The sequence below is a fragment of the Ochotona curzoniae genome, unplaced genomic scaffold, assembly GCF_017591425.1.
Source record: "Ochotona curzoniae isolate NIBS_2020 unplaced genomic scaffold, NIBS_Ocur_1.0 contig_3520, whole genome shotgun sequence".
NCBI lineage: Eukaryota > Metazoa > Chordata > Mammalia > Lagomorpha > Ochotonidae > Ochotona > Ochotona curzoniae.
Genome location: NW_024465894.1, coordinates 18,295,458 through 18,321,455, shown reverse-complemented (window position 1 = coordinate 18,321,455; position 25,998 = coordinate 18,295,458). Strand labels below are relative to the sequence as shown.

At 43.4% G+C, this 25,998-nt stretch overlaps 1 protein-coding gene across 2 annotated transcripts in view; it reads right to left on the bottom strand.

The window, feature by feature from the left end:
* Nucleotides 1-25,998, bottom strand: part of ATRN (attractin) — a 114,153-nt gene that overhangs the window by 63,492 nt on the left and 24,663 nt on the right. For both annotated transcript variants that reach the window (XM_040981760.1, XM_040981759.1), the window contains exons 2-6: nt 12,607-12,690; nt 11,171-11,284; nt 6,823-6,951; nt 5,509-5,714; nt 3,938-4,106 (exon numbers count right to left, since the gene is read on the bottom strand). In XM_040981760.1, the coding sequence (XP_040837694.1) occupies nt 3,938-4,106; nt 5,509-5,714; nt 6,823-6,951; nt 11,171-11,284; nt 12,607-12,690 (702 nt within the window). The remainder of the gene's footprint in view (nt 1-3,937; nt 4,107-5,508; nt 5,715-6,822; nt 6,952-11,170; nt 11,285-12,606; nt 12,691-25,998) is intronic.

The following is a 25,998-nucleotide window of genomic DNA, read 5'->3' as shown; positions in this document are numbered from 1 at the left end:
TCTAAAAAAGTAAATATAGGAGCCCAGGCACGATAGCCTAGTGGCTGAAGTCCTTGCCTAGCATGTTCCAGGATCCCATATGGGCACCAGTTCATGCCCTGCAGCTCCACTTCCCATCCAGCTCCCTGCTTATGGCCTGGGAAAGCAGTCAAGGACAGCCCAAAGCTTTGGGATCCTGCACCCGTGTGGGAGACCTGGAAGAAGTTCCTGGATCCTGGCTCCGGAACAGCACAGCAGTAGCCGTTGTGGTCACTTGGGGAGTGATTTAGCGGACGGAGGATCTTCCTCTCTGCCTCTCCTCCTCTCTGTATATCTGACTTTCCAATAAAAATAAATAAATCTTTAACAAAGACTCATCCCCCCTTAAAATATTTTTTAAAGAAGGCAAACATAGCTCATGAGCCACACTGGCTAAATAAAACCAACAGGTAAAATTAACATATCCAGGAACAAATATGTGAATTAAACAATTCCTCCATTTACTTAATACATATGTGTTTGGGCACCTTCTAGGAGCCAAGCCATTAGCTGAATAAGGAAACAAAGTTCCCAGCCTTAGAGAATCAAGAACAGAAAAACAGAAGATGAGCAGATATAATTATGAGCACAGCTACAATTAAACATTATGATCACAGTTCCAAAGGAAATGAGAACAAGGAAAACCTGTCTGAACTGGACAGTCAGGAAAGACCTCTCTGTGGGACAATTCACCTGAGAGCTGAAGGAAGAAGTCGGCCCTGCGGTCCCACAGCAGGAATAGACTGGGAACAGCAAGGGCAAAGGTCCTGAAAGCTAAGGATACACAGGATTGATTTTTGGGAAAAGAGAGAAAGACACTTTAAAAAAAAAAGATTTATTTATTTATTTGAAAAGCAGAGTTATGGGAGAGAAAAATAAAAGACAGAGATCTTCCATCCACTGGCTGATGCCTCAAATGACCCCATGGCATGAGCCAATGCAGACACAGCAGCCAGGAATCTGCTCCGGGTATCCCACCTTGGTGGCAGGGAGCCCAATGACCAGGGACGTTCTTTCCTGCTTTTCTCATGCCATTAGCACAAAGCTGAATCAGAAGTAGAGCAGCCAGGACTCTTACCGGCGCCCATATAGGATGCTGGCACTGCAGGTGGCCCGGTGTACCGTAGTGCTGGGACGCAGGCCACAAGGCCACTTTCTGGGGGCAGGGGGTGCGGGAAGGGAGGAGAAAAGGTAGTGGCACTGTCTGTATCTCATAGGGACACCAGTTTGAGTCTTTTTGTTGTTGTTGTTAAAGATTTATTTAATTTTATTGGAAAGTCAGACATACAGAGAGGAGAGACAGAGAGGAAGATCTTCCATCCCATGATTCACTCCCCAAATGACTATAATGGCAGAGCTAAGCTGATCCGAAGCCAGAAGCCAGAAGCTTCTTCCAGCTCTCCCATGCAGATGCAGGGTGCCAACGCCTTGAGCTGGATGGGAAGTGGAGCTGCCGGGATTAGAACCAGTGCCCATATGGGATCCCAGGGTGTGCAAGGCTAGGACTTTAACTGCTAAGCCACTGTGCCAGTCTCCCAGTTTGAGTCTTGATTGTTCCACTTCCAATTCAGAACCCAGTTACATGAGCCAGAGAAGACAGAGGAAGATGGCCAAGTGTTTGGACCCATGCCATCACAGTGGAGTCCTGGATGTAGATCCTGATTCAAAATTCCTGCCTGGCCTGAGCCCTGGCCATTGTGGCCCTATGGGGATGGAAGATCTCCCTTTCTCTCTGTCTCTCTCCCTTTCTCTCTATAGTTCTGTCTTTGAAACGAAAAGGGAGAGGGGAGGGAAGAGGAGAGAAGGCCATGACATCATATGAGATCACCAATAGCGACTATACAAGCACACCAAAGACTTGGCCCTCATATAACATCACTGTAAACAGTCACTGAGGAGGAACCAGTTAGAGAGACTGAGAATGAATAACCAGTTAGGAAAAATAACAAGAGGCAACCCAGATGCCACCTGCATAAACTGTTTGAATAAGGAGAGATGGATTAACTGCACCAGAAATTGTTGCAAGATCAGGGAAGATGAGGACTAACAATAGGAAAGAAAAATCCAATTTCTTCAAGAGCTTAAGAATCACATGTGGTTTGGGACCGGGGCTGTGTAACAGCAAGTAAAGCTGCTGCCAGTGGTGTCAACATGCCATAATGGTGTTGGTTTGAGTGCCAGCTACTCCACTTCTGATCCAGCTCTCTGCTAATGTGTTTGGGAAAGCAGCAGAAGATGGCCAAAGTCCTTGAGATCCTCCTGCATCCATGAGAGACCCAGAACATGCACTGGATTCCTGTTTCTGACCATTGTAGCCATTTGGGGAATGAACCAGCAGACAGAAGATCACTCTCTTTCTCTAACTCTTTCAAATAAATAAAACATTGAAAAAAATGGGGAGGGGGAAGAAAAAATTGATAGTTATTGAGTTTAGTTTCCTTTAAACCATGTGTTTTGGGAGAGACTTTACTGCTGTATGAAAGAAAACTTACACAGGAAATAGTATGCGTCCAAATTTTTTAATGTTCTATTTAAATTTTACATGTTTCGGGAGGTCATATTTTTGGTTTACAAAAATAATCTATATAGGATAGGGAAATGTTTCATTTAATCTTTTTATAAATAAGATTTATCTACTTTTTCTGTAAAGGAAAATTTACAGAGAAAAACAGAGACAAAGATTTATCCACTGTCCGTTGGCTCATTTGCAGCAGCCAGGACTGAGCCAACCCAAAACTGGGAGCCAGGAGATTCCTCTGGGTCCCCCATTTGGGCGTGCAGGGTCCCAATGCCTCAGGCCAGCCTCTACTGCTATCCTAGGCCAAAAGCAGGGAGATGGATGGGAAATGGGACATGAATGGCACCCAGATGGCATCCTGGCACGTGCAAAGTAAAGATTTAGCTACTGAGCTATCAGGCCAGGCCATGAATGTCATATTTTTAAAGCAGGAAAGGAACTTTAGGGTCTGGCACAGTGGCCTGGCAGATAAAAGTCCTCACCTTGAAAGCGCTGGGATCCCATATGGGCACCAGTTTGTACCCCAGATGTTCCACTTCCCATCCAGCTCCCTCCCTGGAGCCTGGGAAAGCAGCCAAGGATGGCCCAAGACCTTGGGAACCTGCACCCATGTGGGAGACTCAGAAGAAGCTCCTGGCTCCTGGCTCCTGGCTCCTGGCTTCAGACTAGCTCAGCTCCAGCCACTGTGGTCACTTGGGGAATAAATTAGTAAATAGAAGATCATTCTGTCTCCTTCTCTCTGTAAATCTGACTTTCCAATAAAAAAATTGATTAATTTTTAAGAATTCTTAAAAAAAAGAGAATTGAGGGAACAGGTAAAGTCATTGCCTATGATGACAGCACCTCACTTGGGTACCAGTTTGGTACCCAATTTGGTTATTCCTCTTCCAATTCAGCTCCCTGCTAATGGTCTGGGAAAAATAGTCAATGGGTACTCCAAGTGGTTGGGGCTCTACCTATGTGGGAAAGCTGGATGAAGCTCGTGGGTTCTGACTCTGACCTGGTGCCATTGTGGCCATGGCAGCCACTTGGAGAGTGAACCAACAGACGGACGATCTCTCTGTGTAATTCTGACTTTAAAATAAATAAACAAATCTTTTTTAAAAAAAAACTGTGATTTCCTATTTATATAGAACCTACTGTATGAATCTAAAGCAATGTATCAGAGATAGTATTTGCAAAACATAACATTCCTTATCATGATAATGAATTCTTCAAAGCTCTCAATTTCAAAAAACTCAGCATTTGCCAAAATCTGGAAGCCTACCACCAAAGTTTTAACAGGAATTTTCCTCAGGTAGCAGATTTCTTGGTGATTTTTTTCTCTTGCTTATGTGTGCTTCATAAATTTTCAACATGAAAACCAAGCTGCTGGAAAAAAAAATGTTTAAAACAACTTACGCTAGAACCATGTTGTAATCTGAGTGGTTAAACATGTATCCTCCAACAACCCACATTATGTTTCCATTGACCACAGCTTTATGAGATGCTCTGGGAAGTTTTAAGTTAGAATATTCCTCTTGAGTCCAAAACGACTGGTTAGCCGGTATGGGAACTGAACATCCAGGACCTAATAAAAACAATAAAGTAACTTCACACAGTGTAGCTTTAAAACATACTGTGTTTCATGTTCTAATCATCTAAATGTTACAAATATTTATTTTTTAGCATCAAAATAAACATCTTTAATTGCTTTTAATTTTTTCAGCATATTAACCAATGGTAATCCTTAATAAAATTCAAAACAACATGTATTCTGATGATGGCCTGATTACCTCAAAGTTAGGTATTTTTTAAATAATGAAATACTTGCCCAAATACCTCTCAAAGAAAAAAACACAAAAAAACCTACTGATCCCAAACCATATGAAAATATTTAGAGTTAAAACGTAATGACTAGGGCCGGCGCAGTAGCCTAGAGGCTGGAGTCCTTGCCTTGCACACCAGGATCTCATATGGCCACTGGTTCGTGTTCCGGCAGTCCCACTTCCAATCCAGCTCTCTGTTTGTAGCCTGAGAAAGCAGTAGAGGATGGCCCAAAGCCTTGGGGTCCTGCACCCACATATGAGACCCAGAAGAAGCTCCTGGCTTCGAATCGAATAGCTCCAGTTGTTAGGACCACTTCAGGAGTGAATCATTTGACAGAAGATCGTTATATTTGTCTCTCTTCCTTTCTGTACATCTGACTTTCCAATAAGAATAAATAAATCTTTAAAAAGGAATGTAATGACTAGACCTGGGTGTCATAATACAAACTACCCATCTTCCATTACTTCAGGAAATTTGAACAAATGCAAGGGACAGACCCCATTCTGGAGAAGGTATGCCTTTTGCTCCCACCTTTGCATGGCCACAATATTTTAATATTAACTCCTTAATGTTAGCCAAAGCTAACAAGTTATAGCATTTAAACAAACACATTTCTTTTTAAAATGAAAAGATTCTGAGGGATCATTAATCATATATAGAAAAGTACTGTATCAGTAACAGCTGTTATCACCCACACTTTAAAGAAAGAACTCTCTAAAGCTTCGCTAATAAGAATCTATTTCTGCAGATAAAGCCATTAGTGAACTGCCTTAGAATTCTAATGTATAACCTACCCCAATTTTCTCTGAACTTACGGAACATTTCTATGTACGTATCAGTATTGTTAGCTGCTACCCCATCTCCGAGTTTGGTGCTCTATATTCTCTCATACCTAAAATCAAGTTCTCTAGCTTTCATGAGTGCGCTGCAAAGGATGCCAAACCCCTCCACAGTTCCAAAGAGACACACACCAACAAGCACATGCATGGGTGAAGTGGAAAAGTTTCTAAGAAGCTGGATAAAGGGGTATAAAAGCTTAACTGCCACCTGACATTTGATTAACACTAATTATATAGAAGCTAAGAACAAAGTCCATCTACAGCTTATGAAAATGGGATAGTTTTATAAACTCAAAGAAAAGGAAACATGCAAGAAGTTCCTACCCTGCCACCCTGACAAGCAGGAACAGCCTCTGGCCTCGCTGGAATTGCAGATGCCTCGGTGAGGGAACCCACAGTCATCGGGACAGTGGGGAATGTCACATGATTCTCCTGTCCAGTTTTCAGAGCATTCACACTTAACAGTGTTGCTGACATTGCTGATCTGACATTCTCCTCGGCCTGAGCAGTTATTCGGACACATGTCAAAACTATGAAGACAGCGGGGAAAATTCAGTCAGCACAGAGCAATGCTTTGATTAATGTAGCAGAACATCTTCCTACACAAGCTTCAAGACTATCAAAGGCGCTCCAGGTCATTTCCAAGGACAATTACAGTACTTACCCTGCATCCCAAACAGGATCAACTCAACATTACACCACAGCTACAGCCTAAGGTACAAGTAATAAAATTGAGGCAACTCCATTGGATTCTCATTCCCGAAGAAGAATCAATAACTCATAAGCAAGTTCAAGCAGAGAGGCTTAGTTCCTGGTAGCCTACCAGCAACAGGTGCTCCAAAATTGCTAACTTCATGCTTTAAAGTTTGGGAAAGAAGGGGACTACTAAGCTACTTTAATAGACTTCTGGGTCCAGCGCAATAGCCCAGCAGCTGAAGTCCTTGTCTTGAATGCACTGGGATCCCATATGAGCACCAATTCTAATCCCAGCAGCTCCACTTCCCTTCCAGCTCCCTGCTTGTGGCCTGGGAAAGCAGTGGTGGATGGCCCAAAGTCTTGGGACCCTACATCCGTGGGGAGACCCAGAAGAAGTTCCTGGCTTCTGGCTTCAGATTGGCATAGCTCCAGTCATCATGGCCACTTGGGGAGTGATTCAGCGGACAGAAGATCTTCCTCTCTGTTTCTTCTCTGTATATCTGACTTTCCAATAAAAATAAATAAATCTTAAAAAAAAAAAAAAAGAGTACAGATTTCTTCTAGTACGGAATACAGGACAACTACTAAAAATTTGTTGTACTATACTTCGCAAATGTCCTCCGTGTTCTTAATCCATTGACAGAAAAATGCCCTGGTCTTCCAGAAGCTTGGCTGCAGCAGGACTGGCTTGAGGTTATACTCCCACCACTTACTTTGCCTGTCTATTAACTGTTTCACATCAGCTTCCTCAAGTTTTGAGCAGAAAAACAGAGCCCATATATCCCTGACTTTTAAAACAAACTTTGAATTTAAAAAATTCCATGCAAACTTTACAATGCCTAGCATGCTGTAAATCTTCAATATTTGTTAATCACCATTACTGCTAAAACAAAATATACGTCCTTTTAAATAAAATCACAATATTAGATTTAAATATCTTACTTGTAAGTGATATTAAATCCAGTCAAATTATAAGCAGCATCACTAAAGAAATGCAGCAGGGCATATCCTGATGTGGCAACCACCTCAGGGACAGTCTCGTTGCCATCTCTCTCAGGAACAATGAGGCCACTGAAATGAAAAGACATTCCTTACAATCACATGCATGTTAGACTGAGGCAGGTGCATACTCAGCACTGAAAATCATCCTTATCCTTTCAGGAAACTAATTCACATAGCTATTATCTTAGCTCTGGTTTCCAGCTGCTGCTGGACCTTCTTAGGAACACATCTGGATCATTTGCTAAGCTCCCTTCAATGGGATTTTTTTCTCTCTCTCCCCACCCATGAAATTTAACATCCACGGCTCTATTCCTTTATTCTATAAAACTTTTATGTGGCTCCTCTGAAAAGCCTAATAAACTTCTACAATCACTCAAAATAATTTAATGAATTGAATAATGCCAGATATTTAGCATTAAAAGACATGAAGTATTTTATATGAGAATATAAAATATCCATTGATATAAAAACATAAACAAAGCTAAGCAAGCACTCACAGCTCCAATACTGTTAGCACTGTGATGTACCTTCTGAGCCTAATAGCTGCATTTTATCTTCTATGTTACAAATAACATGCCATGAGCATTTCCTGTCACTAAAAGCAAGCTCAGAGCCCAGCACATATGAGATTTTTAAATAAGCACTTGTTCACTTCTAGTGAGGGGAAGAATTAGCCAGTCAAAGGGTTCTGAGATTCTTGATCCAGCACTGAAATCTTTTCAGAATAAAACAATCCACCCTAAAAAAAAAAAAAAAAAAAAAAAAAAGTCCACGCTGTCTCACTTTGCCAAACTAGTTTTGCTCATTTAAAAAGCACATTTTTAAGCTGTCATCTGGAAATGTGTAAGAGATCTGAGTGGAATGAAAGACAGACTGGACCAGACCACTACACATGCTCGCAGGCCTAGGAGCCAGACTCGGGGATCAGTCCAGAGGGGGGGTTTGGGATTTACTCTGACTGAGCTGCAGCTCCACCTGGTATATGTGAGGGCCGAGTGTGTGGTGGGCAGGGCTGAGCTGGGCTGGAGCACCTAATGGTTTGGAGAGGAAGGAGGGCAGAAAAAAAATGATCTACTCCCCTAGCGAAGCTTGACAGCAAATTTCTAGGCAAATGGAGACTCGGAGGTGGACTGTATTAGCCAAATGACTTTGTAAGGATTTCCTCATCCTTGGAGCAGCAAAGTCAACAGCATCTCAGAACTATCAAAACCACTTAATCAGAACCCTCAGAAAATGCTCTACCATGGGGACCCAGGGGTAACATGTGGTAGCTGTTTCCCATCCCTGGGTACTAAGGTGGTTGGCAGGCATGGCAAGGTTTTTCCCCTAGTATACATCCCTACCCCAGGGCAGGAAGAAAAAGAAAATATGTAAACAATGGTCTCGCCCACTTTCCCCTGATCCTCAACCCTTCCCACCATGGTTAACTATGAAAACATCACAAAAAATAAAAAGATTTACTTTTAAAACTATTGTCATCTGGAGAGGTTGGTGGTTGGGAGGTGTCATCATGGAATATGTTAAACAAATTTACCTTATGTAGATAAAATTAATTTTAAAATTATCATTTTGTGTTATGCTCCCACGGCTAATCCTATGTTTATTTGCCATTGGCCTCTTCAAATACATCCTAAGCTAGAGCCTAGCATATTGCCTTAATGGCTAAATCCTCACCTATAAACATCAGGATCCCATATGGGTGCTGATTCACATCCCAGCTGCCCCATTAGCTTCCTGCTTCTGGCCTGGAAAAGCAGTTGCGGACGGTCCAAAGCCTTGGGACCTTGTGCCTGCACAGGGGATCCAGAAGGAGCTCCCAGCTACTGGCTTTGGATTGGTTCAACTCTGGGTATTGCTGCCATTCAGGTAGTGAACCAGGACATGGAGGATCTTTTTCTCTGTCTCTCTTTCATTCTGTAAATCTTATCCACCTTCCCAATGAAATTATAAGCTTTAACATAACCAATACAATAATTTATAATATCAGTTAATTAACTTAAAAAAAACATCCTGAGCCCAGCGCAATAGCCTAGTGGCAAAAACCTTGCTTTGTTTGTGCTGGGATCCCATATGAGCACCAGTTCATGTCCAAGCTGCTCCACTTCCCTTCCAGCTCCCTGCTTGTGGCCTGGGAAAGCAGTAGAGGATGGTCACGGAGCTGGGACCCTGAACCCATGTGGGAGTCCCAGAAGAGAAGCTCCTGGCTCCTGGCTTTGAATTGGCTCTGCACCAGCCATTGTGGTCACTTGGGGAGAGAAACAGCAGATGGAAGATCTTTCTGTCTCTCCTTCTCTCTGTATATCTGCCTTTCCAATAAAAATAAATAAATTTTGAAAAAAAAAAAAAAAACCAAACTTGAGAGTTCAAGAGTTCACCTATCTGTACGTATGCAAGTACTTCTAAACACCTATGGAAAACTGAACTGAAAAATAAAATCATGCAATTTTTTCATAATGTGTAATTCCCATCAAATTTCTGAAGATCCCTTGGACTTTGATTTCCCCTACAAGTCACTGATTGGTTAGAACCATTAGTGCCTTCTACTTGTGCTGCTGCAGATCCACATGTCAGCTCATCAAATATACAGGCTAGGAGAATCATAGGGCAAGAGGTTTGCCCACGTTCCCACCAATGGCTGCTACCAGCAAACTGATGAATCCAAAGTGCCTGGCACCAACAGGGCTCCATGAAGCACAACTAACACAGTAACAAGGGAATACCCATCAGTACTATCATGGCAACTTAGTGCATGTATTTGTGTGTAAAATTCTGTAGTGCCTCTTGCTTTAATGCAAGGTACATTTCAATCGCTGGCATAAAGACATGCATACCCAACACATAGCCAACATCATTTTAAGCACCTAGAATGACCCATCCATCACCCTGCCCTTTGGCCCTGTACGTGGAGTTTTTGGTTCAAACGCACACCTGAAAGATCTTTAAGCCAAAGCAGGTGGAGAAGCACCAAGGTGACTCAGTCTCCAACCTCCTGTCCTTCAGGTATTCAGGTTTTGCCTACTCCTTGTTATTTCCCCACCCACACGGAACAGCATTAGACTACCCCTGCGTGATGTACACACACACACACACACACAAATAATTATCAAATAGGAGGTGGGTGTGTGGCACAGAGGATAAAACATACCACGGAGAACACTGCATCCCTGGAGTGCCTGGGCTGAAGCCCTGGCTCTGCTAATATCAGCCCTGGGAGGTAGCAGGTGATAGATACCTCAAGCACATGTGTCCCTGCTGTCCAGGAGAAACCTGAGTTGAGTTTCTTGCTCCTGGCTTCAGCCAGGCCCATCCCAGCTGCTGTGGGTACATGGGGAGTGAATCAGTGGCTGGAAGCCCTTTCTATCAACCTCTTCTCTGTCTCTTCCCCATTCAAATATTTTAAAAAGTATTTGTTGAATTTATTTCTTTTTTATTATTTTATTTTGATAATCTTTGCATAGTTGATTAGGGGACAAAGGGTCAAGGGCTTCAGGAAAGTGGATAAAATCACTTTTTTTTTTTGCTAGATCTGGGGTAAGAGGATGAATTTATTTCTTTTTAAAATCAGTACATAAAATGTCTAAATGAAGTTGCACTGGTGATTGTGGCTCCCTAACAATACACATATTTTTGAAAAACATATCTTAAAATCTTTCATACGTAAAAGGGGGGAAAAACAGAAACAATTTTGAATTCCCATGTAGCCAGAAACTTAAAAAATACAACTACTTACTATTAATAAAAATTAAAAATATCAAAACAATTCAAATATGCCATACATGTAATTAAATTATTTTGCAAAATGTACTTGTTGGAAAAAAATTGTAATATACAATAGATATGTTCTTCATTCCGTGTGGATAGTAATTATTGTTCATTTCACATGTACCATTCCAAAGTTTCCCTCACTCCTATCACGTAAAAGACACATATACATATACACTCACCCCATACGAGAATTCATCCAAAAACTCTTAAAGCAATGGTTCTGACTTAACACTTTCACAGGAACATTGCTATTCACTTTATTACTGATAAAAAATATTTTGAAAACATAAACTTCACCACTACTGTGAGGAGTATGTAAACTTCACAGATGAGGAAATTGAGAAGACAGATCAACTACTGAACAGACATACTTACCCAGGGGCTGCACAATTAACAGCACCCCTGAACTAGAACTCCTTCCACACAATAAATGTGTTAGGTGACAGCAAAGATAAATCCAGTAAAAACAATCAAATTTAGAAGTCAAATAATGACTAAACAGTATTTACATGTCTAAGCTTACCTAAAGGCAGCAATTAGTGGTGCATAAATTGAATCTCCATCATAAACATATAAATGGTCCCAACTACATTCTGTAGCAAAATGATTAAAACGAAGTCTCATTATTCTGTTTGGCCTGAAAAGAATAAAACAAAATACCTTAAACTAATCATAATAATGGTCAAACTTTTGAGAAAAATGTAGTTTTTACAAATTCTCAGGAAAATAAATAATCAAACAACAGCACTCTTCCTTTTGTCAAATATTTATTTAGTATTTACTATGTGTAACAGACCACTAAACACACAATAGGAAGCAAAAAAATCCCGAAGTGGCCCGTGACCCCTGGATTTTAAAGGAGGCATTGGGTAACCAACTGAAACAAGCCCTTAGCCCTTGTGCCTTTGTTGTTCAAGCTAAGATTCCACACAGCATCGCTTCACAAACAAATCTGCCAATTCTTCCTACACCTCTACCTTTCCCTGGCTCTGCCCAACAAACCCCTGCTCCAGAGGAAACCATTTACCTGCTCTGACACCGATTACATCTAAAAAGAACTGAGCTGTACTTCAGAGAGTCACACGGCTCAGCACGTGGGTTCCTGTGCTGCTCTCTGGTCACCAACGGTCCGCAGTTCTAACACCAACTCTCCCTCTCTCCCCATCTCCTTCATTGTTTCTCTCAACGACTATTTCAAACCATCCAGTCCCACCTCCGTGTTAAAGATCAGTATACAAAACGCCTGAAATTTCCATTTTCCAAAGTAGATAAACATCCTTACTTGTGTTTTCATGTCTCAACTATTTAAAACCCTCCCTCTGATCTGTAACTTTTCACTCTCATTCACATTTGCTATAGATTTACAAATTTTATCAAACAAGAAAATAAAAATTTTGGTATTGACAGATATCAAAGAAATTTACAAAATATAAAGTCATAACACTCTTATCACTAAATTGCTTTAAGAATATAAAGGTTTTTCACATATTTTTGATAATGTGTAGAGGGCTAATAATTATTGCTATTAAATGAACTAATAAAATTCCTGGCTTCGATTTCTAATATGACAAACAGATATAAACCACTTAAATCAAAAAGTTATTTGGAATCTCAAGGTTTAAGATTATACAAAAGTCCAACACCAAAAAATTTGAAAGTTAGTACTTTAAAGGTCTGCCATGAATGGAAGGGAAAAAAGAAGTTTAGAAGAACACACTGGGTTCAGACCAGGCAGGAATTACTTGGACAGTAATATTAACTCTGATTTTCCTACTCATAAAAAAACAGACTTAGAAAAATTAGAGTGTTATAATTTCAAATGCTTTACACAAATATTAAGAATTTTAATTGTTTCTTAACTATTATAGTTGAAAATATAAAAATGAATGCTGGTTTCTCTTGCAGGGAAACACCGAGCTCCATCCTGAAAACAGTAAGAAGTTAGTCATTACTACTTACTGTCCTTCAATGAGCCACGTGCACTTTGTTTTATATTTATAATTTCCAGGTCCATCTGTTACAAACCCAGAAGATCCAGTTAATCTGTAATTTAAAACAGAAAAAAAAAAAGTAAGCTCCTTAGCATTTCATACATTAATATCTCATAAAAGAGTAATGGATATATCACAGCACACCAGTAGAAAATGACTGAACAGTTACATTATGATGAACCTATTTAAATGAAACTAAGAAGATACAAGAACATTAAAACCAACAGGTATAAACCAAAACACACATGAAAATGGCCAGAAGAACTTATCTATATAAAATAAGTTCATCTATAAAAGATAAAAGCAGAGTCTCACTTGTAACACACATTTACAGTAGCAACACTGAGAACAGCATGATGAACCTGCACACCAAGCCGCACACACACCAGAGCCCCGTGGCTGTGTGGCAGCTGCTGCTGAGACAGTGTCCACCATGCTCTCAAAAGCACGGACAGCCGCACCTTTTTCCCACGCTTGTACCAAGCCTGAAGTTTAACAATATCCTTAGGTCTCACTAACATGGCAAGCATATTCTGGTATCTCACTAGTATTTTCCTTGTTATTAACACTGATGATTGAATATCTTTCCATATGTTTTAGCCAAGGTGTCTCTTCAAATTAATATTTAGGAGCCAGCATTTGCTGCAATGGTTAAGTTGTGGCTTCGGATGCCTCCATCCACAACAGGTACAAGGCCTGACTCCATTTCTAACCTCAGCCACTTCACACTCTGGGAGGCAGCAGCTGCTAGCACAAGTACAGGGGGGAGTGTTTCTTTCACCCACATGGGAAACCTAGATTGAGTTCCAGGCTTCTGGCTTCAGATTGGTCCAGCCATTTGGGCATTTGGGGAAGTGAACCAATGGGTGAAAGATATGTCTGCTTCTCCCGCTTTCTCTCCCTTCTTCCTTCTCTCCTTTCAAATAAAATCATAATAAATTCTTAAAAGCAATGCCAGGAGCTCTTTTTATATTAAGTACATCTCCCATCTGTATATTAAATGTACTGTAAGTATAATTTCTCAAGTTTACCTTTTTCTTCATACTTTGTGTCTAGTATTTTTTTTTTTTTTGCTACACAGAAATGCTTAACGTTTAAGAAACATGCTGTTTCCTTCCTTGCTGCTATTTCCACATCATTTTTTCTCCCTCTCCCATCAACAATTTTCAGCCTCCCCAAAACAGATGATCCCTTCTGGTACTGCCTCCCTCAGTTTCTGAGTCATCCCCTGCATCCCTGTTCCTCCCTCTGAGTGCATCAGCAGATTATTCACTGTCTTCCAGCCATCTGCAGCAACATCCAAGATGGCCCCTCCAACAGCCAGTCTCTCCATTTCTTAGCCTCACCATCAGCAATCCTTTCCTCCACTCGACCCCAAGTGCTGCTCATCCGGGCCCTGCCACTACCATCAAATTCCTACTTTAAGCACCCTACTCCTTAACTACCATCTCAGCTCTACAGTTACTTTAGCACAACTCCCTCATCCTTTCCAACAAGTCTTCATCCCCACAGAGATTACCAATCCACTGAACCATATCACTGACCCCACCACCAACACATCTCACTGTCTGATTACCTAATCGGGATTCTAAGATATATTATAAGTGTATCCAGCAAATCCCTCTACTTCCTTGGTCTTTTCTCCTTCTGCACTATGAATGCCTGATACGAATGCCTCCATGCCTTATTCAATATCCATTCCATCCCCAAAAATGTTATTCTAAACCAATCATGTCTTTCTCTGCCCTTCGAGTTAAGAGTAGGGGATGAGAGGGAGTTGGGAAACACACCAGCATGTGGCATGATCGATTAAGGTGTCACGTCCTGTATCAGAGTACCAGCTCAAGTCCCAGCTTCCTTTTCTGATCTAGCTCCCTGCAAATATGCCTGAAAAGGCAGTAGAAGATGGCCCAAAAACTTGAGCCACTACCACCCACATGAAAAGACATGGATGAAGTTCCAGGCTCCTGGCTTTGTCCTGGTCCTTGCCCCAGTCATTCCAGCAATTTGAAGAGTGAACAGGCAAATGAGAGATTCTCCCTCTGTCACTGCCTTAAAATAAATAAAATGACAGGGATGGTACAATTGTTCATTGGCTAATTCTCTGCTTGCAAGCCCTGGCATACTATACGGGCACCACTTCCAATTCCATTTCCTGCTAATGATCAGGAAAAGCAGAAAATCATGGCCCAAGTCTTTGGGCCCCTGCACTCATGTGGGACACCAGAAAGAAGCTCCTAGTTTCTAGCTTCAGAACAGCTCATCTCCGGCCATCACAATCATTTGGGGAATGAACCAGCAGATGGAAGATCCCTCTCTCTCACTTTCACTCTGTAACTTTCCCTTTCAAATAAAAACAAATTTTTACAAAATAAATAAATAAAATGATAGGGCCCAGCGCAGTAACCTAGTGGCTAAAGTCCCTGACTTGTACACACCAGGATCCCATATGGGCCACGGTTTGTGTCCCAGCTGTTCCACTTCCCTTCTAGCTCCCTGCTTGCTTGTAGCCTGGGATAGTAGTAGAGAATGGCCCAAAGAGTTAGGATCCTGCACCTGTGTGGGAGACCTGGAGGAAGCTCCTGGCTCCTGGCTTCAGTTCGGCTCAGCTCTGGCCATTGTGGTCACTTAGGGAGTGAATCAATGGATAGAAGATCCCTCCCTTTCTGTCTCTCCTCTTTAATTCTCTTTTTAACATTGTTTCCATAGCTGGGCTGCGGTACTTCTCAGCATATGTTTGAGCCAGGTCTGGGGGCAGGATGGGCTGCATACACTGGGGTAATCTAGAGGCAGGACTGGAAACAGGCTAGGCTGGGTTGGAACACAACACCCACCAGTTCACATGAGGGCTGGAGCCAGGCAGGGCTAGGCTAGGCTTGGGTGCCACACTTGACAGAACTGGGCCTGGGGGTTGGACCTGTTTGATCAAGTTTGTAGCACCTGCTGGTGGATGCCAAGACTGCAGGCGGGCCATCTTAGTCTGGGTGGCAGCACTCACTGCTGCAGTCGAGAACTGGTACTTGGAGTGGGTATGATAGAGGAACTTGGGATATTCCCTTGCTGAGTCACTGTTTCCATTGGTGAGTGTAAGAGTTGACACTGGGGATGGGCCTTGTTCTGGTTGGCACGCACAAGAATTAAATATGAGGTCACCCCAGGGAAGGTTTCTTGGGGGACTCCCCAACTAGACTACTGGATGGAAAATCACAGGATGTGATTCATCCTTAGAGTGTGTGTATTGGAACTGGGCCTGCTTAGTTGCTGATGCTTGTGCAGTGGACAGCATGTCCAGATGCACATGGGGGACATGACGGCCAGTTCATCTAGACTGCCAGGGGATGTTGACAGCCTCATCAGAGGAAACAAAGCAGAAGAGGTTGGACAATTCTCCTGGGCAAGCTAGCAGTTGTATTCCTGGGTCTGTGTGTGCACCAATTATCAACCAGTAGACCTTGGAAAGATTTTTCTCACCCTGGAGCAAAATACCCAGTAACTTCTCAGAACAAAACCACTGAAGTAACACCCTTGGACTACTATTCCCCACATCAAGGTCTCTAAAGCATCAAAGGACTATCCCCCATCCATGAACTGTTGATTTAATTTGATAGCAATGAGCAGCCCCCTCATACTCCTCCCCTGTAGTCATAGGAAGAAAAAAACAAAACTAAAACATGTGTCCTACCTACCTTCCTCCAAATCTGACCCTTCCCACCCTAAGCAGAGGCCCACGTGGGCATGCATCCCTGTCAGCTATGTAAACAATGTTAAAAAGAGAATTAAAGAGGAGAGACAGAAAGAGAGATAGAAAGATCGTCTACCCTGGTTCACTAGCAATGGCCAAGGCCAGGCTAAAGCCAGGAGCCAGGAGCTTCTTGCAGGTCTTCCACATGAGTACCCAAACCCAAGCACTTGAACATCTTCCACTGTTTTCTTTTTGTTGTTGTTGTTTGCTTTTTGGTCCTCTGAGGTCAGTTTCTTTTTTTAAAAAGTCCTGTGCCAAGGGTGGACTGGGATTGGATGCACCGAGCCGGGCCAGACTCCAACACCCTCTGCTGTCCTGGAGTACCAGGGTAGAGTGGGATGGACTAGGCAAGGTCTCAACCCCTACTAAGCCAATTTGTGAGACATATGTGGGTATGGACAAGCCATGGCAGGGTGAAACATCCAACAGCGAGGACCAGTTTGGGTTAAAGGCCAGACAGGAAAAGCCACTGTTCCTGCTAGGACAGGAGGTGAATTGAGTAGGGCTGGCTCATGGACCCACTGGTATGCATGCAATCTGGCCTAGGGAGAGGTTCTGATGGAGGAGCCTGGGCAACTCCTCTGGCAGGACACAGACCCGGCAGGTAAGCGCAAGAAACATGATAGGAAACAGCCCAGAACAGGCCATGGAAAGTTACCCACTCGCATACATCTTGCATGGGTTGGGGAAAGACCAGGCTGAATCGTTCACATCATCCACTGGCAAATCCAAGCACCAGAACAGTGTGGGTCAAGCCGAGTTCGGTCACAACAAAAACTAGTGCACAATACGGAATGCCAAGGTGAGGTTGCCTGAACCGGATGTGGCCACAGCGCCCAACCAGCAAGCGTGAGAACCAGGAAGGGAGGGGGCAGAGCTGGCAGGGGAATAAGGGGTGGATCTTTTGCTGGACAGCTACTCCCACTATAGAGCATGAGCTGGGATGGGGGCAGACCAGACTAAGCAAGGCTACAACACCTTGCGCCTCATGTGGACTACATCAGGGAAAAGCCAGGCTAGGCTGGTTACTCCTACTGGTGCAAACAAAATTAGAGTGGGTGAAGGCTGTTTGAGCTTAGCCACAGCATCAGATGGCAGAAGCTGGCACTGGCTAGTTCTGTCAAGTCAAACCACAGAACTACCTGGACAGTGCATAATCCAAGAGTGGGAGAGGCCTAGGAAGGAAATAGTGGGCTCCTCCCTCTTGGGTTACCACTTCCACAGGAAGGCACGAAAACTAGGACAGGGGCTGGGGTGAAACGGGGTGTAGGACAGACTGGACTACTGCTACACATACTGGCAAACCAAGGTAGGGGGCAGACCTGGTGGGGGTTATTGCGGGTCGCTCCAACTAGGCTGAAGCTCCCACTGGTTTATGCGAGGGCAGAGTATGTACTGAGCAGAACCAGGCTGGATTGCAACATCCATTGGTTCCAGTGGAAGTCAGGGCTGAAAACAGAACCAACCCAGCGACTGCAACCACCAGCTGATCAGGGCCATGGACTGTGCCAGGCCCTGTACCTGCTAGCACATACAAGAATCTGGTCTGAAGGCCCAGCGGCATGGCCTAGCAGCTAAAGTCCTTGCCTTGAAAGCCCCGGGATCCCATATAGGCACCGGTTCTAATTCCAGCAGCTCCACTTCTCATCCAGCTCCCTGCTTGTGGCCTGGGAAAGCAGTCAAGGACAGTCCGATGCCTTGGGACCCTGCACCCACATGGGAGACCCGGAAGAGGCTCCTGGCTTCAGATTGGCGCAGCTCCAGCCGTTGCAGCCACCTGGGGAGTGAATCATCGGACAGAAGATCTTCCTCTCTGTCTCTCCTCTCTGTATATCCGCCTTTCCAATAAAAATTAAATAAATCTTAAAAAAATAAAATAAAAAAATTAAAATTAAAAAATTAGTCAACTTCTCTCCCTATCAAGCTGTCTGGGTTGGAAGTTAACCACTTGTTAGCAAGTGAGTGAAGAATCCTGAGTTGGTATTATATTCTTGGTGCCCATGAAGGAATTTAAGAATTTAAAAGGGGTTATTTCTCCCTTGTGGAGAATGACACACAGCACAGCAGGATAGACAGAACCGCTTCACAGTGGCCAAGCAGTAGTCTGAACCTTTGCTTGAGTTTCTCACAATTGGTGAACTCTCTCCACCCTCCCAGGGCTCTTACTCAGCTCAGTGCAGGTGCTTTTCTCTCTTTCCCTTTCCTGGCTTTTATCCTTCATTCTCCTTAATTTCTCTCGTGTAAGTTTTGCCTTTGGTTCAACAGCCTGTACTACCTTAACAGACATTTATGAAAGATGGACTGAAATATCAGTCCCTAGACTGACCATCCCACCAGGTGGCAGACAGGTTGTGCCTCTCTGCCAACCTCTGGTAACTGGTTTGAGTCATATTAACAGATATCCATATAAGCACGCATCAAAACAACTGAAGCCCAGAATGCCAGTGGGTCTTAGGAGACCCTAGCAGAGCTAAGCAAAGTCCCAGCTCTGGATGTCAAATTGAAAAACATTCACGTCTTGCATCTGTGAAAGATTTGGAGTTGCCTTGGGAGTTCCGAATCAAAAGTAAGGATATATTCAGAGACTGGTGGCCTGCTATTCAAAACACTGGGCCCAGGGGCCTAAGACAGAGACTGCCAACATGTTATTAATGATTGCCTCTAACTTAATGCTGGGAAACTCCACAAACATACAAACACCTTGCCAGGTGGATATCAGAAGTCAAAGAACATCATTGGTTGACAGGAGAAAGACTAAATACCACTTACTAATAACAGATCTTCTCCTGGATACCCACAATATTACTTCAAAGGTCGATCAAAACAGAAACCTGGCCTCCCTACTTAGAGCCACACATAGAGGACTCACATCCTCAGTGTGCTACCACTGGAGAACACACTAACTCCAGCAGACCTGACCTCTGGGACAAGCCCCTTGAGAATCCACACGCCCAGCAGTAGCAATTTTACATAGGGAGAAGAAGCTCAGAGTCAACTGTGCTTTGGTGAGCTGAACTGACACTGCAGAAGCAGCACTAGTCGCATCTCAAAACTTTTCCTTTAAAATATCAAGGACCTGGACCCAGTGTAATGGCTCAATGGCTAAATCCCTGTAAGCATTAGGATCCCATATGGCCACTGGTTCGTGTCCCAGCAGCTTTACTTTCCATTCAGCAACCTGTTTGTGGCCTAACAAAGCAGTGGAGCATGACCCAAGGCCTTGGGACCCTGCACCCACGTGGAAGACTAGGAGGAAGCTCCTAGCTCCTGGCTTTGAATCAGCTCAACTTTGACCACTGCAGAAGATCTTTCTGCCTCTCCTTCTCTCTGTAAATCTGCCTTTCTAATAAAAATAACACACCTTTTAAAAAATAAGAATAATAAAATAAAGACTTGATCTTGCTTCGTTTAGAGGCAATTCAGCTTCCTCAGCAGGAGGCAGTCATCACTGTGAGGGTCACCAAAAGGATGACTCCACTGTAAACCAAGGAAACAGGGCAGACAAAAGTCACTCAAGAACTAAACTAATCTGAGGAGCCTGATGAGGCGACAGCTCCAACACTAGATCCTTCCAAACTTGCTAGTTGCCCCTGGCACTCCCAACAAGAAGGTAAGGGAGCTAAAATGTTGGGATTTGGGGGGAGGATACCAGAAAACTCGAAAGGCTGCTTTCCCTGAAGCTTACTAAATGCATCATGACATCCTCCATTATGGGACAAAACATCTGTGGGAATTGATCCACAGGATTCACAGGAAGAAGCCTCAGCAGACCAGAAAGCAGGTAACCCTCTATTGTGAAATGCACACTCAAAACAATCTGGTAGAACCATTGACAAAACCAACTCAACACACAAACATACCTTGGGAAAGACTGTCAGATGGTATTATTCAGCTGCCCACAAGTCCAACACTCAAGTATCAAGTTCCCCTTGGCATTCATTAATACCTTCACAGACTGAGAAGGCAACAGAAGTTCGCAAGCTTCTTTTTGTAATATGTGTGTTACAGATACTATATATTACATATGTATTACAAATTACTATATATATATATATATTTCTTCATTTATTCATCTCAAAGGCAGAACTGAGACAGAAACAGATAAACCCTACATCTACTGGTCCATTCCCTAAACGGCTGCAATAGCCAGGTCTGGGTCTGGCTGAAGCCAGGAACCGGGAATTCCATCCTGGTCTTGTACTTTTGTGTCAGAAGCCCAAGTACTTGGGACATCATCCACTAGATATATTAAGACATATAGACATATTAAGAGAAGATCAGATCAGAATAGGAGCAGCCAAGAGTTGAACACTCCAAAATGAGATGCCATGGACTTAACCAGCTGCACCACAACGCCAGGCCCCTATAAACTCCTTTTAAAGTGTGTGTGTGTGTGTGTGTGTGTGTGTGTGTGTGTGTGTGTGTGTGTGTGTGTATCTGCAAGGGGCAGATGCTTGCATGCTGGCAGACAGAGACAGAGGACCCACACCAAAGTGTACATGGGCCCTGGGTTGACAGGTAGGGCCCCAGGGCTCCAGGCTGGCAGAGCACACTGCTGGAGGAACTGGAGGACAAGGCTTGGAAATCTGCATGCTAGTGAGCATGGGAGACTGTGAACTGCTTAGGGAAACAGGTCTGGAGATGCGGGGAGAGAGGACTGCTGAGGGAAAATGGAACCGGTGAGAAGTGACTTCTGGGGGACTTCCACCAACAAGGCTACTACACTTATAAGTAAACAAGCGACCAGAGAGTTAAGAGGAGGGAAACTGAAGGACCTTTTGACACCAAACTAATACACCCACCCACATGAGAGATGTGAACTGGCCTGGCTGGTATCAACCATCGTCTACCAACACACATGAAAGCCATGGCTGGGGGGGCCTGCCTGACAAGACTGGACCACAGCACCAACCAGTGAGTGTCAGGGCAGAGTATGGGCCACATTAAGCTGGGCCAAGACACTAACCAGCTCACAAGAGAACTGGGTCTGAGAGCAGATTTTGTAGGGGATTGTGGGCTCACCCTTACGGGACTGTCACACCAGCTGGTTTGCTTGAGGGCTAGGTGTGGTGACAGGCTGAACTAGGCACTACCATGGAACTCACCAACATTCATGGGCACTGGAGTTGGGAACAGGGTGGGCTGGTCCAGGCTGTAGCACCCATGGGTGCACTTCAGAATTGGGCATGGGGCGGACCAGGCTGCAACAGCCACCAGCTGACACACAAAAGCCTACACTGGGAGGCAGACTGTGCCAGGTAAGGGACTAGCACCCACTGGCACATGTAAGATCTGGGTCTAGGAGTGGACCTGGTGGGGGAACTTGGGAAACTTCCCTGGTAGGCTGTCATTCCCATTGATGAGCACATGAGTCAGGGCTGGGTGTTGGTCAGGGTGGACAGGGCTGTTTCATTTGTGGGCGGGAGTGTGGGCTGGCATTAGGAGAGTCAGATCACAAAGGGCACTGGAATGCACGGGAGCCAGGATGGGGTACAGGCCACACTGGGCTAGGGTAAGCCATCACACCAACCAGTCTGCATGAAAGCCAGGGATGGGGCAGGCTAGGAAGAACTAGACCCCAAACTATGTAATCAACTGGGGAAAGTTCAGAGAGCTGTTCTGGAATACAGAAACCAGTTTTTTTTTTTTAAGATTTATTTATTTATTGGAAAGTCAGATATACAGAGAGGATGAGAGACAGAGAGGAAGGTCTTCCGTCCAATGATTCACTCCCCAAGTGAGCGCAACAGCCGATGCTATGCTGATCCGAAACCAGGATCCAGGAACCTCTTCCGGGTATCCCACACCGGTGCAGGGTCCCAAAGCTTTGGCCCGTCCTCCACTGCTTTCCCAGGCCACAAGCAGGGAGCTGGATGGGAAGTGGAGCTGCTGGAATTAGAACCGGTGCCCATATGGGATCCCGGTGCGTTCAAGGCAAGGACTTTAGCCGCTAGGCCACGCCGCTGGGCCCTAGAAAGCAGGTTTTGCCAGCACCTGATATGGAGAGAACTTCCTACATACAAACTCAGGGGACTAATTTTTCCTTAATATCTGGCAAGAGATCTTGCCCACTCCCTCTGCAGTAAAACTTGCAAAGGTCCCCAGTTTGGTTTACCTGTCCTGATTATTCACCTATTCCTGTGACCCATTGGAGGACCTGAAATGTATCTTCAAAATAAACTAAACATGTATGTGGGGAATAGGTCTCCTGCTCAACTTCCTGGTGACCAATATCATGCTTGCTATTGATTTTCTAAACTGGCACTCCCTGGGAAGTACCTGTTTTGCCCTTGCTGGGTCTACAATAGTCAAGTTATCAGCACGCCTGTTTTTCTGGTTATGAACACACCTGCTATTCTGGTCATGCTGTGGGAAATTCCTGGGAAACCAAACCCCCGTCAATTTTTTCTAGTATAATAGCTGAGGAAAACAACCTAACCGTTAGATATAGCACACCCATGCTCAACGAGGACATAGCTGGTCATTTTATTTCGCTGCTCCTATAGCCTAACCTATAATCTTCACACTGCTTAGTGGGGATCCAGTGGTTTTTTTACCCCAGTTTTCCCACTACTACTGAATTTTTTTAAAAAGATTCATTTTTGATTTTTATTGCAAAGTCAGATATACAGAGGAGGACACAGACAAGAAGACCTTCTGTCCACTGATTCACTCCCCAAGTGGCTGCAATAGTCGGTGTTGAGCCAATCCAAAGCCAGGAGTTGGAAGCCTCTTCCAAGTCTCCCATGTGGGTGTAAGGTCCCAATGCTTTCAGTTGTCCTTAACTGCTTTCCCAGGCCACAAGCAGGAAGCTGGATGGGAAGCGGGGCTGCCAGGATTAGACCACTGCCAGTATGAGATCCCGGTGTGTGCAAGGCGAGGACTAGCCGCTAAACTATCACGCCTGAATTTTTTGCCTGTTTCCCAGCATTAGCTATATTTGAAAGAGCTACACTTGAGAAGGAATCTTGTCTGCACATCCACACTGCATCAAAGAAGCCCAGAATGAGGTGCTCAAAATGATCAGCCCTCCTGAAGATATACACACACAGAGAGCTCAGTCCAACAGGGCACTGTAAACTGAGTGTTAGAGGTGAGAGCCATAATTCAGATACTGGGAAATAAACCTTTGGGGGGGGGGGGGAAGGAACCAAAATAAAACCAAAGACTTCCAATTCCCTCCTCCCTTCCAGGGAGATGGGGATGATACAAATGGAAGTAGACACACGGCTACCACCCTGCCTAGTTTCAGAAATCCCATTCCCACTGAATAGCTGAAAATTGGCTTTTCAAGCTGTGCACCCCTCAGCTCCCCAGTTGTAAGCTGCAGCTCTGAGTGGGTTGATGTAAGTAACCAACAGAAAAAGCCATTCTCTTCCCATGCTCTACCAGGGATCCTGATTTCTGAGGATGCTATGGAACACAACACTGGGGACTGGCAAGGGTGCTGGCTTTCCAGAAGCAAGACTACATTTTCATCCTTGTCCTGAGGTGGATGAAAGGTAGTGAGTTAGCTGCCTCAGCCTGACCCCGTTTCATCTCCTGAGCCAGGAACTCAGCAGGAGCAGAGGATGTGACGAGGGCAGGAAGGGTCATCATGGGCCTGCAGGTTATAGCCAGTTAGCCTAAGGCTGGCTCTAGTGAGACCTGACCAATAAAAGGTGGCTAAAATTCAAGTTAAAAAGCTTTAGGTAGTACTTCTGAGGAACCACAATGCACTGTCCCCCTGCCAGCTCCATCCAGCTGTAGGTCCCAGTGTGGCATGGAGAGGGTGAGGTATGGGGGCAAGTTATTTCCCGTTCTGCCCCCCTCTGAGCAGAGACCACAGTGGGATCACAGAAACATGAAAAAGATTCTATTTTTGTCTAATAATAACGTTTCTATATACTTTGGTTGGAAAAAAATTATTTTCATTGGAAAGGTAGCTTTACAAAGAGAAGGAGATACAGAGAGAAAGCTCTTCCGTCCACTGGTTCACTCCCCAAATGGCTACAATGATCACAGCTGAACCAATCCAAAGGAGGAATGTAAGATATGGATGTTTGCAAGGGTAGTATATCAGGAAACTGATCCATCACGCTGGGCCCTGCTGTTGAATCTAATTCCCCAAGTACTTCCTTCCTATGCTTAGGCAGCACTTTCCACATAATGAGACCTCTTTCCCAGATGTTATAACTAGCTCATGTCCCAAACTTCATCTAAATAAATGCTTGCAAAAAAAAAAAAAATCAACCTATGATGTATGCCTAAGAAGAAGCCATGTTGGATGTATTCAGCAATCAGGCTACAGGTCTGAATCATCCTCAACCAAGATAACCATGTAACAAAGCATTTTTTAAGATATATTTATTTCACTTAAAAGTCTGAGTTACAAAGAGGGAGAAAAAGACACAGAGAGGGAAAGAGAGAGAACTCTTCCATCTGCTGGTTTAATCTAATCGAATCATTTACTAAACATCTAATAAATATACTTAAATATTTTCTTCATAAAAAATTTTTTTGGTACAAATCGTACAATCTCGCTGGCAGCATTTTTCTTAATAAAAATCTTGTATGAGTCTTTCTAACTAATCATGAATTAGTCTAATTCTTTTGTGTGACATAATATTCCAACCTATGAAAGCTCAACTTGCTGCCTTTTTCCAACTAACATTCTTTCTGTTTTCATTTAATTGACACTATACATTGTTGTCACAAATATCCCTAGACAAACAGCCTCACCTACTTACTTGTGCTTTTACTTCTAAGTACAGAATCTTAGCAGGAGGAGGCACAGGACCAAAACGAATATGAATTCTCAGTGCTAATCAGCTGACAAATGATTTCTTTCAAAAGAAAAAAGACTTTCACTTTGATGAAATCCAATTTTTCCATTTTTCTGCTCTAGGGTTTGTGCTGAAGTTCTATAAACCACTACAAACTCACCTATATCAATTAAATTTATCCACATTTTTATGCTGATCCTCATTTTGATAAATCCTAGTATTTTCTGTTTATCATTTCAGCCACTATTTTTTCAAATATGTTTTCAACCTATTCTTTCATTTCCTTCTGAAAAATCCAATGATACAAATGTTGGCACTCTTGATACAGTTTCTTAGATCCTTTTTTCTAATGAGTAGATGACATGAAATCTCCCACTCTATATTCAAAGTGACTAACTATATACACACTGTCATTGCCACTGAACCTATCGAAAGGCCTTTTCTTCCTCCTGTTATGCTATTCAGCTCTAAAATTTCAATTTTGCTCTTTCCATGATTTCATTTCTAATTTGTTTCTAATTAATTTCACATGGTTCTTTGCTGAGATTCCTGAAATTTTAAAAATTTGTTTCAAGATAATTTTTAATTGATTTTGAAGTTTTGACGACTGCTTTAAAATCCTGGTCAGGAAATTCCAACATCTGATATTTTGTTGGCGTCTGTGATTATCCTTTCAATTCAAGTGCAGTTTTTTCCTTTGTTGTTGATATGACAAGTGGCTTCCTATTTATTGTAATCATTTTTGCTATTATGATAGGAATCTCTTCACAGGCTTCTATTTATTTAACCTTTAATTTCACCAAGTAGCAACGCTTCTGAAGTATAGTATGTGGGTCTTGATCTGCTTCTCTGT